Genomic DNA, 12,276 nt, shown 5'->3' on the forward strand with positions numbered 1-12,276 from the left:
TATAGCAGGTCAGAATAAAATAAATAGGGCATCAAAATGAATAATCAGAGAATTTTGATAGGCAGCATTAAAGAGAAATGAATTTGTTGTGATAAAACATGTAATTGTTAAGTGCCACTGTTCTGTGGAAGAAGTATATTATCTTGTGAGTTACCATTTCACATATGCTTATGAGTAAAAAGCCATAAAACCACAAATAATATTACATTATTCTTTCATAGAACCATAGCAAATGATAAATGCACTTAATAAGACATACTTCATACTAAGTGGCAATTCCAAAGTACTTGCATATAAGGTGCTGCACAATTAAAAATATTCAGCCACAATTTGTTATGCACACTACACAAGGTAATAAAATTAATGGATGCACTTCAGATAATGATCTGTTTCCTCTGGGTACAGTATATTTATTCACTGACTATATCAGAAGCTTTTAGAATATGAAACATGAAAAGATTATGAGCCATTATTCCTAAAATAATATTGTTTTACCAGAGAATGGGTTTTATATTTTTTCTATGCCTGCCTGTCAACTTTTGGTATGTCTTGCTGCCATGAGTGAAGCAGAGTAAAGGGACTGATAGTATCATCATCAATGAAAGCTGGTGGTTGCTAAAGTTTCTCAAGATAGTGAAGAAATCAGTAGTTATCATGGAAGTAAGTTTCAAGTTCTTGATTTTCACCAATTTAATGAACCAATAAAAACATTAAAATGATACCCTCATTGCATCAACTACTCAAACAGTTATTAATTTGTCATTTTCAATGAGATGGAGGACTAGCTTTCTTCAAAATAAGACAAAATTTTGAGAAATTTGCCCAAATCATTTCAAGTGCAAGTAATGGCCTTTTTCTTGCATCCTTTTGGAAATGACATACTGACATCTGACAGGCCACTTTCAGTTACCTGAGAGGACTGTGAATTAAGAGAGTTTCATAAATGCATCCTAAGGAGATTTTTCAGATGCGTCTTCCTTTCAGTAGGATATTGTGTTGCCTAATGGAGGTGCACCTCTGCAGTATTTTACCAAACACGGCTCTACACATTCCAGTCTTGATCTATCCACTTCAGTCACATGAAGAGCAAAAACATTTCTTTGTTGGTCCGTGCACTTGTGGGATCACAGTTAGATTCAAAGTTTAGATAATAAAGAATTAGAGAACATCGAATAATATTCGGTATTTTCACATACTTAAGTGTTAAGAGCAACATATGAGTGAAAAGAAGAAAAAGAGGATCTAATGAACTCAGATTTTCATCTGAAATACAATCCTCTCTGAATCCTTGAAGAAAACATTACAGTGAAAAGTATTATGTAAGGAGCATCCATGACTGCGCTTCCCCTGGTAATTATAATCTTGCCGAAGGGTACTTTGGAGACTGTGGCAGCTGAAAAGAGAGTAAAGGAGGAATAAAAAAAAGTGATCTGTTTATATCTACTCTGCCAAACACATAGGCCGTGTCTTCCAGGTTCAGAGTTTCAGAAAACACAGTGGCAAAGATATCTGCTCTGTTACGAGTATATTTTTATAACAGTCAGAGCAGGACAGAAACAATTCTTGAAATATAGCATAGTTAAAGGCTCATCTTCTGTATATTGGTTTGTTCTTCCTGTTGGTAAGATTCAGTATCTATGTGCCTGGTCATCCTTGATTGTTGTTCCTAGACATGTTATGCCATTCAGGTTTATGCTGCTCCATATTACTATATGTTAATTAGACACTACACTTTAGGATAATCTTGTTATGCATACTGCATCTCCAGATGCAAACAAACACATGCACACAAAAGACCAGATCATTGTTAGATTTTTTTGAGATGTGTCAAAATGCTGATTACCTCTTTATGCTTTAAAGTTCATTTTATATCCTTGCTCAGCCTTTAAATTGTGCCATCCAGTTTCCGGACTATAACGTGTATGTATAGCTGCTCCAACCACCACAGTTGCCATTATGTCCCAGTAGTGCTGGGCTTCCTATCTCTCTACATTTTTGCTTGTACTTTCTGAAAGCATGTACAATTTTCTTGGCTGGGGCAACATCCTAGAAACAGAGCGTGTCCAGGGAACTGCTATCAGGTACCGCACAGTCTGTTTCCAAGCGGGGTGTTTCCAAGGGACCCTGAATGGAATAGTTCTGAGCTGAATCCCGAATAGCATTTGCAGAGAACTGTTGCGGTCCACATCAGACAGGATCCCAGATTATCATTTAGTGTGTTTTACCATATAGCATGCATTATAGTAGTTCTTTGGAAAAAAATATTATAATAAATTTCCAGTAATTTGGGGTTTTTGTTTAAGGCATTTAGCTGTAATTAGGACTCCATTTCCTATGTCTTACCTTCAAAACTTGCACATGAACTTTACTGTATTTCATCCCTGGTAAATTTTCCTGCAGATTGGGAGTACAAGTTGCAAACAAGATAAACCATATTGACAGTGTATCAAAAATCATGGGAGTGTAGCACTGAAGGCTTTTATCTCATTTGTTTTTAAGAAATAGCAAAACACAATAAATTTGATTAATTTTTTTTGATAAAAACATAGCTTCTGTTTTAATAGTTGACTAGTATATGACTAAGTAATGTTATTAAAAATGCTATTAAGCATATAGCATGGATATTAATTTTGAAATCAATATCGGTCCTATTGCTATGTGTATCATTACATGTCATGCCAATAAAAAAAGTTAGGGATTACATTTAAACTTTCTCTCAAAAATAAATGAGATGCTTAAGTTAATATTTTGAACTCAACCTCAGTTCAAGTTTTGGAACAATTGTAATGTTATTGTAAGACCCCTTTGCTTATCTTTGATATGTGTTGCCTTACTTTCTTCATGGAATTTATAGAGCTCTTTTACCTTTAAATAGTTCTAAATAATTGCCTTATCTCTAATAACTAAAGTCAGTTTTCTTTTATGAATTTTAATTTAAGCATGATTATTGAACACTAGAAATAGGCAAACTATATCAGAGAAACCAAACGTCTGAAAATAATCATATAGAGAAGTGTCACCTCTGGTTTCTTGGCTCAGTCTTTGCTTAATGTCTACTGATGGTCACTGTTGGACACACGGAACTGGTCTAGATGGAGGCTTGATCTGATCATATGTTTATTTCTCAGTGCTTATGATATTTCTAAAATAACATGTAATGCAAAACTTAAGGGATTATCAGAAACATCAAAATAATTGTGGAATATAGTTCCCATTCATTTAAATCGGTCTTTTTATTAAAAAAAAAAAAAAAAAGTCTTGTACAATAAAATCTAATTACAGTCGAGACATAGTTTCAAAATTTCAGCTGTCAGGAATTTTCTTATTTCTTACAGCAGTTTTAATTAGCTTTATGTATTGTATCTCTACTTTCTGCTTTATTCCCATTCTCGTACTTTAATGCACTTTATAATTCTTTCCCTTAGCAACAAAAGTATCCTGGCAGCAACTTAAAATATTTTTTAAATGCTTTCTCCACTAATGTGTAGCATCTGTATGTTCAGGACTGTTATTTGATGATAAATCATTAACTGGATTTATGAGCTCTCAAATACGGAAATTGAATTGTTAAATTCTTTTACTTTTTTTTTTCTTTTCTTGGTGACTTATTTTTCTTTAAGTGTCGAACTTCTTCACTTGTTTTCTTTCTAGAGGGTCTGAATGCTGACAACATTAGACAAGCTTCAGAGCAGCTGAAGAGCCGCTGGATTGAGTTCTGTCAGTTGCTGAGCGAAAGATTGGCATGGCTGGAGTACCAAAATAACATCATTGACTTCTACTCCCAGCTGCAGCAACTGGAGCAGACAGCAATTACTGCAGAAAACTGGCTGAAAGCACAACCCACACCAGCAACAGATCCTGCCACAGTAAAAACTCAGCTGGAAAAATGCAAGGTTAGAGATTCTTCTCCATGTTTTTTATGATATTGTACTTCGTAGGTGTTCCAACAGTGGGCCAGATTATGACCTACAGTGGTTCAGTATAAAAGTGGAAAATGGACTCCTTATCTTTCCAAGGTAATGAATGAAAATATTTATTCAGGAAAAGGAAAGACTGGTAAAGAAATAAAGAGGCAAGAGAACCTAGCATATGGGTATTGCCACAAATATCTAGTTATTAAGATACTTAGATACCTAAAGCTAGGCAACTGTGCCCCTAAGCTCTTTTTCCTTTTTTTTTTTTTTTTTCTCTTCCCCTGTAAGAATCTGTGCCTTTAGTTCTTCATTAAGAAGCTGTTGCTTATCACCTCTGTCCTAAGGCTCTGGGCCAGAAAATTGTCTCCATGGTCAAGTCCAAAATTCTGCCATTACAGACTACTTTATTTGTGACATGCCTTGCATTTTGATGCTGAGTGGATTGTGTAGTCAAACGGAGGAATATTCTTCTGTCATCATGTGACAGAATTGCAATAGTTGTACAAAAACGGTCACACCAATTTACTTATTATTCTCCCTAAATGTTTTCATTTGTGTGCTGCACCGTGATATAAATTTGCTTATTCTTCTTACTGTAGACAACTCTGTGGGTGGAGATTGCTTACAAGCTAATATTTTTTTTGACAGGAATCCACTGAGATGTAGTAATGAATTATAAATTGCACAACATACTTGTAGAAGTTTGACTTTATGAAATCTCTGGCTCCAGAAGCTCTCAAACTGAAAGCAATGTTTGAAACTCAAATTTAAATCTATGCTATTACTTCTATTTTTAGGCATTTCCAAGCTGACATTGTGCTTACAGGGGTTCTCTGTTTTCTTGCAGAAAGTTTCTCTTACAGTAGCTCTAATACAAACTGTACATTTGGTGTACTTTCCTCATTTCTTTTTACTTAGTAGTTGCAAGTGTCACAGTGTGTACAAGGTCTCCTGAAGGTATAATAGCACAACCCCAACCTGTAACGTGTTATTGCGGGGCTGCGAGAAATCACTGTGCACCTTCACCTCTCCTGTTCTACTTCATGCTATTTAGCCTGTATATAATCTAACAGAGATGAGTCAAGGATTATGGGATGTGGAGTTTTTATCTTCCCAGCTCCACATGAAAAGGATGTTCCTTGGGCATGGAATTTTAATCTGCAATCTTGTTTTCTTTGAGCAGTATGCTACTAACATGATAATGTCATGTGAAAGTGACTTTGAACAATGGTGAGACCATCATATTGGGAGCAGAGGTATTGATTTGTGAGAAATTATTAAAAATGTTGAATTTGTTCTTATTGTAACTGATGTAGTTGGAAGCAAAACAATTCTGTAAGGTGCATTGAAACAGTGCTGATTTCATGGCACTAGTGGTTTCGTTTGTTGGATAGCTTTATCTTGATGTTTTTTGTTCAAAAATGCAGGATGAAATCATCCGAATGTCAACCCTTCAGCCTCAAATTGAACGGCTAAAGGCTCAAAGCCAAGCGCTCAAAGAGAAAGAACAAGGGCCAGTGTTTCTGGATGCTGACCTTGCTGCTTTTACCAGCCATTTCAAACAAATACTTGCTGACATGCAGGCCAGAGAAAAGCAGCTACAGACCAGTAAGTGCTCATGACAAGAAGTCAATTTGCCTGACTAGCGTGCTTTGCTAGGTGTATGTATGTTGCTTTCCTACTTTCATATTTGATTTTTGTCTTACTAAACCAGTAGTACAATTTAGGTGGTCTTTTTTGCAATCGAATTAGTCTTTCAGAAATTATCAATGCATTATATATTTTATATTAATAGGAAAACGGGGAAGTGACACTGTTCAGAAGCAAAGGTTGTACCCGATGTAGTTCTATCATCAGATGTCCTCTTGTTAGCATATTTACGGACAGATTCAATGATATTTTTTGGCAACATGAAACTGTCTTTGTTTAGTTGGGTTCTGAGACAGGGCTGTCTACCTCTGTCAGTAGAGAGGAGAGACAGTTTAATTGCAGGACTGAATCTGCTCTAGATTTTCATAGAACAGAAATTTAGCTCCATAAAGCTCATCAAAGAGAGTAGCTACTTTAGGATATGTAGTTTTTCATCATCCGGTGAACTGTTCCTTTTTTTGCAACAAAGAATATATGATTGCTAGTTATAACATTATTTACAATATTTGTAAGAAAATGCATTTTTCAAAAGAGGGAAAACACTATACCAAATTAGAAAGTTAACTTTATTCCTTATTAAAGATATGTAGCATGTCAGTGACTACTGTACACTTTCTGTATTTGATTATGAAATTAAAAATGAAGTATCAGATAAAAATATAATTTTTCTCAACAGCAAAGAGATTATTTGTCCCTTAAACCAATAATATCTGTAGATGACTGTACTGTTTTGTAATTAGACATAGTGCTAGCTCCTTCTAGTGGATTTTTGTAGTATACCTCCTAAATACATTCACGGAGAGGTTTGGCATGATTCCATTTTTAAAGACAGATTTATTTATTTTTTCAACAACACTGCATTATTGTGCTGCTGTAGTTTTTTCACACATGCACAGACATGCAAACCAAAGAGATGAAGGTGCATAGGAGAACCGAAGAAATAAAATGCCATTGTGTCACAGCATGTGAGGAAAGAACGAGCCATAGAAATTTAGTATCAAGAAGCATAAAGTTTATTCATGACTCTAAAGTCAGGCCATACAATGGATAAGATTTTAAAACTTTTAATGCCACACAGGTTTCTATGCTGAAATCAGTTACCACTCCTTCAACAGGAAAATATGGTAAATCCTAGCTTCTTTATGATTTCTTCTGTATCCAATTTTGTGTAATTGCTGGCTTTGCCTCACCTAATTTTACTACAGCGAGACCTTGTGAACTAACCTGTTGGTTAGTCCTGTAAGACGAGTAGTGTTCATTGCCGGCACCGTAACGCCACCAAGCAGGGGCTTTGCTCAAGTAGCTGTTGGTGGCTGTAGCTGCTGGTTCCCACTCCCGTGCCGCGGCACGCTCCTCCCGTGCCCTGGCACACGCAGAAAGCAGCTGTCCGGAGGCGGCAGCATGGAGCGGGCTGGGGAGAGTCTCCTGAACTGCTAGAGAACAGAACTCCTTGAATCAATATTTTATGGAGCCCTGGGCTGGTGGTGTTATTTCATGTGGCTGCTCTGCATCACAGGCACTTCATCTCAGATGGTTCAGCTGTCAAAATGAGACCGTTTTATCCTGCACAGTACATACCTGTAGTGGTATTTTAGGTGAGATTATGATGTCAATCATATTTTATCTTCAGAAATTTTAGACACAGTTTTATCCAAAGTGCTAACTTCCTTTCATAACTCTGCTGTAGATATGAATGATCATGCTTGGGATACCGCATTAGGTCTAATCCTGTTTCAGGAAAGTCCTATGAATCAAACAATGGGGTGGGGGGAACCTACCTTGAAGCTGAAGCACAAAAAGTGGCTTTTTGAGTTTCGTCTGCTTTCTTCAGTGATTATTTTTCTTCTATTAAACAGATGGAGGAAAGGCCATACCCCATGGCTTTAATAGAAAATGTCAAAATTTTGCTAGAGCATTTTAGATATTTCCATCTTTTATTTGCATAAATTATTTGCAATTAATTAATTTTTACAGATAGAAGAATTTCTTAAAGACTGAATGATGTTTTGCAGATCAGTGGTAGTATGTGCCCTTTTTTCTTCCCTGTACATATAATCTACAAATGCTAGAAAGATTTTTTTGATTCATCATTAGTGTTTTTTTTATGTTAAAAGGATTTTTGATTCATCATTAGAGGTTTAGGTTTGGTTTTTGTTCGGTGGGGGTTTTTTTTGTTTGGTTTGGTTGGGTTTTTTTAATGTCCCATTATTCCATTGTCTTTTCTGATGGATAAGGTTATTTAGCTATTCTGTTCTGTTTTCCAAGGGAATTTCCTCCCCCACCATCCAAAAAAAAAAAAAAAAAAAAAAAGTTTTCTCTAGTTCTAGGAGATTGTGTCCCTCAAATATTTTGGGTTTAGTTAGGGTTTTTTTAGGTTCAAGAGTGCTTAGTAGTTTCTCTCTGCTACATAGTAGATTTCTTAATAAAATATTATTAAAGATTAACTCAGATTTTCTCAAATGTATTTCTCCATGATTTGATTGGCATTTCCAGTTATAAAACCTAATTTAAACCAATTCAAAAACCTATTTGGTTGTTTTTTCAGTATTTTGCAATGTTGTTTATGAAAGCAATACAACCTCATAAAATATGAGGAAATATGACCTCATTTTTCTTACTTTATAGAATGTCTTTATATCCGTAGGTAATTGATCCTTTTGAAGATGTTGTATCCATCACTCCAGCTCTTCCTCCTCCCCAAATTAGAGTCATTTCTTGAATACTGGTATACGGAAAAAAAGAGGTCAGACAGTGCTTCAAACTATTCGGCAATGTAGGCAAGGGAATGAAATGGACAATCATGACAATAATTTGAATATGAATAATCTGACTTTCCAAGGAAATTCTTAGTTTCATCGTTGCCCTGGTGAAGAATGAGAGGTTGAACTTTATATTTAGTTGTCTTGAAATTAACTGCTGCCCTGTCAGAGAGATTTCTAGGGAGCAGCCTGGTCAGCCTCCCATTGCCTCTCACCTCCCTCAGTCAGTGTCAGGTGCGTTCCCTCTGGCTCAAACTACTGCCCAGGTGGCAGCTGATTCATTCCAGCTCTTCTCTTGTGCTGTGACTGGACTAAACTCCATGAAGGTGCTTATGGTTTTTTGTCTTGTTGCAGTGAACTTTTATCCAGCTGTGGTCTTCAGTTGGAAGCATTCTGATACGTGCCCTGTTTGACAAGACTGTTCTTCAGAGGGGGTTTGGGAAGTGTCATTAGATTTTTAGAAAGTAATTAAAAAGAAAACAAAACAAAACCAATCACCTTTTGTGGCAGGTAAAATTAAGAATATCATGATGGAGATGGCAAAGAAAAATTCATACTTATTTCCATTTTCCTCTGCTTTGTGAATTGATGCACTGTGTTTTCCTTTCAAATTCTGATTCTACCTTTGAACGATCAGTAATTCCTGAAGGTGAAGTCATCATTGTGGTGGTTGTGGTGGTGGTGGTGTTATTGTTATTATTCATGAACCATTCATCTGCATTTAAATTATGTTTCTCCTATTTATTTCAAGAAGGACTTTAGAAAGTTTTTGCCTTCTATACCATGTCAAGACTCTTTAGACTTTTTATTTACCCACCCCATGCTTACAGTTATTTTGCACGTACACCACTTCTCTCTCTAATCTGCTAATACAGTATCTGAAAAAGGGTTGCGTTACATAGAGTTCATGCAACTCTGTCTTGGCATAATTTTGTAAGACAACAAACCACACTAACCGTAACGGTATGATGACCACGTTGAGTTTTAGTCTGTCATTTGTCTACTTTTGCTTAAAATTTGAACTGCTAACTTATTTTCATGCTCTAAGTATATTAGAGATGGATTATAAGTGACAATGCAATTGTTATGATATGAATAATAATCTTTCACCAATCATCACATACTTGAGGAAGAAAAAGTTCAAGCAAGTGTCCTATAAATTTCATAACTAATTTTTTCTTAAGACCTGAACAATTATTTAGTAGCAATAATATTCATTGTTGTTTGGTTTTAAAGGATAAAGTTTGCTGAACTTTCTTTGAATGTACCTTTTTTTGCTGAAGATACAGTTCAGATGTGTGTGAGAAAATATTGTTTTAATAAATAACATGCAAGTAATTTCATTTTTCTTTTGTTTCCATGTCTTCCAGTAATTATTTTTTAGTTAAATAAAGAATGAAGGGACAAAAACAACCTGTGATATGAATGTGTATGAGATAATGTCCTCTACACTGTAGGTCACTTTATCTTCTTCCTCTGTGGTAAAAATGAAAATTTATAAGGATGGGAAATAAAATCCCCTAAAGATTTTTTTATCTTTAAAAGATATTTACTCTTACATTAGACCTTGTAGAACTGGAGAAGGCCTTCCCTTCCATTTCTTTTAAGAGGTTAATAAATAAGAGAATTGAAGTGTTAAAGCACTTGCAGTATCTCTGAGGGTGAGACTGGTGATGCCATTGATTATGTATTATACAAGATTCCTTATGATTCTACTCTGAGAGTTTCTGGTGAAAGATGTGGGAGAAGGGAATCACAGATTTTATGAAGTCATCAATATAAAGGCTATGATGAATAACTTCAAGTACTTGTATTACAAAATAAGCAAAACAAAGTTATGAGAAAATCAGCATGGCTTTAAACAGTGCAGTTACTACTGAGGAGATTTTTATGGGAAATACATGCAGTTCAATCTAGTTCGTTCATTTCAGGGAATAAGTCTTTACTGAAATTATCCCATAGATTGTATCTGTTGCCGTTCTTCTTCTTTCACAATGATGTGATGAACAGTGGGATTTGTCCTGACTGTAGGAGATACACATTGCAACATAGCCAGTGTGATTTGATAGTTGTTGAGATAATTGTATTCTTATTTCATTTCTCATTTGGGAAAAGATTTTTAACTGGAAAATCTGGTCACAAAAAAGGAAGCTGGGAGGAAAAACAAACAAACAAAGTATTTTACTTATTTGGAAAGCTATTGTCACATGTTTAAATATTTCCACATATTAAAAATATATCCTAACCAAATATCTGTCTGCATGTTGTATTTCCAAATTTAAGCACTTTCTCTAAAATAAATATCCAAGTATAAATGTATTTGCCTGTCAGTTCTCAAGGGTTACAACGTTAGTCACACCAAAATGCATTCCCTACAAGTGGAATAGATTAATGCAACACAATTTTCCTATTATGGGATGGGAACTGTATTGTGATATTTCACAGTAACATATTTGTATTTTCCCTCTGTGATATTTTGTTACAGTTCTGTCATGGGCCTAGCTCAGCTATAGCTGGGGTTGTAGACATGCTATATCTTTCTGTCCACCAATGCAATTTTTCATATAATATATCAGAATCCATATTAATGCACTGTGCTTATCAAGTGGGCTTTAATCCACAAACATTAGTATCACAAAGCAAATTTTAGGATAAAAATAAACAGGTCTAGATGTGTGTTTATGTTATGAGCATGGGGAATTTAGAGATTCATACTGCCCACAGAGAGACCATAAATGTGTTAGATTATTTAGACAGCTAAAATTCGGTAACATGAATCCCAGTGTAGGAGTTTGACTGAATTCTCACCATTGGCATCATGAGTTGCAAAAAGCAATATAGGCTGCTCTTAAGTGTCATCCCAAAAGAAGTTAATATCCTTCCTTGTGGATGAAAACGCTGCCACATTGTCTATCTTAAATAAATAAATAAAACCACCACCACACAAAACTAACAAGCCTCAAAAACTCCAGCTAGGCATTGAAAAGTAGTATTTGGCTACTAGTAATCTGGAAAAGTTAAATAGGAAAACTATTGTTTCACTGAACTGAAAAGTGCTTTTTAAACGGGATGTTTAATAACCAAACTGGAAAGACACTAGCTTGATTAAATCAACATATTTGATCCACCTTGAACTCTTATTTAATCCTTCAAATAGTAGAGAACATTATTCATTAAAATTGGACAAAACATTTGCAATATTTGGATGGTTTTAAAATTATTATTATTGGCAAACTTTCAGGATAAGAATTTCATGCAGTTTGGTGGAGTTTGCTGTAACAGTGAATCTTGTGTTCTTACCTATTCTGAGGCACTCTTCACTACTATTGAAAATAGCTATTATTTTATATAGGTGGTTGAAGTCATACGTTAGTCCTAAGATTTGTTTTGCATTTAAAGGAGAAAATTATTTATAGAAGTCAAACATTACATCAGAATACTGAACTCCATTTCATATTTCTAAATAAAACTGCAGATTAAGACTTGTATACTCCTTTATCATGTCTGAGCTGTTAAAATCACATCTTCATTAATTTGGAGTGATGTGTTTAAATGTGTGTTCTATTCTAACGTAGGAGTTGTTTGGATTAAATGAGTCAAAGACAATACAAATCTCACTGAGGAAATAAAAAGATTTAAAATGCTATATTATGAGATGGAAAATGTTTGTTTTCTGCATTTCCAAGAATGTATTATTATTGCTTTCTATATAAAGAAATACATCATGAGGGATGAAATGCTTGTCTTTCCTGGTACCAAGTCCTATCTGTTGTAAATCCCCAGATGTGTGTGATAAATCAGATCAGCCAAGATTTTTATAATGAAAGTATGCTATACAATGTGCATACTCCACAAGAGAGAGCTTAAATTGCCCTGATATTAGTATGTTGTTACGATGCCTAACTGAAAATATAAGGTGTTTTATTTCAAGTAACATTCTGTTGATCAACTAA

General features: G+C 35.0%; 1 protein-coding gene across 7 annotated transcripts in view; it reads left to right on the forward strand.

Moving 5' to 3' along the window:
• Positions 1 to 12,276, forward strand: part of DMD (dystrophin) — a 1,313,294-nt gene that overhangs the window by 557,278 nt on the left and 743,740 nt on the right. For all 7 annotated transcript variants that reach the window (XM_054840966.1, XM_054843533.1, XM_054803063.1 and 4 more), the window contains 2 exons: positions 3,652 to 3,893; positions 5,342 to 5,522. In XM_054840966.1, the coding sequence (XP_054696941.1) occupies positions 3,652 to 3,893; positions 5,342 to 5,522 (423 nt within the window). The remainder of the gene's footprint in view (positions 1 to 3,651; positions 3,894 to 5,341; positions 5,523 to 12,276) is intronic.

This window comes from Grus americana, chromosome 1 (genome assembly GCF_028858705.1).
Source record: "Grus americana isolate bGruAme1 chromosome 1, bGruAme1.mat, whole genome shotgun sequence".
NCBI classification, from domain to species: Eukaryota; Metazoa; Chordata; class Aves; order Gruiformes; family Gruidae; genus Grus; species Grus americana.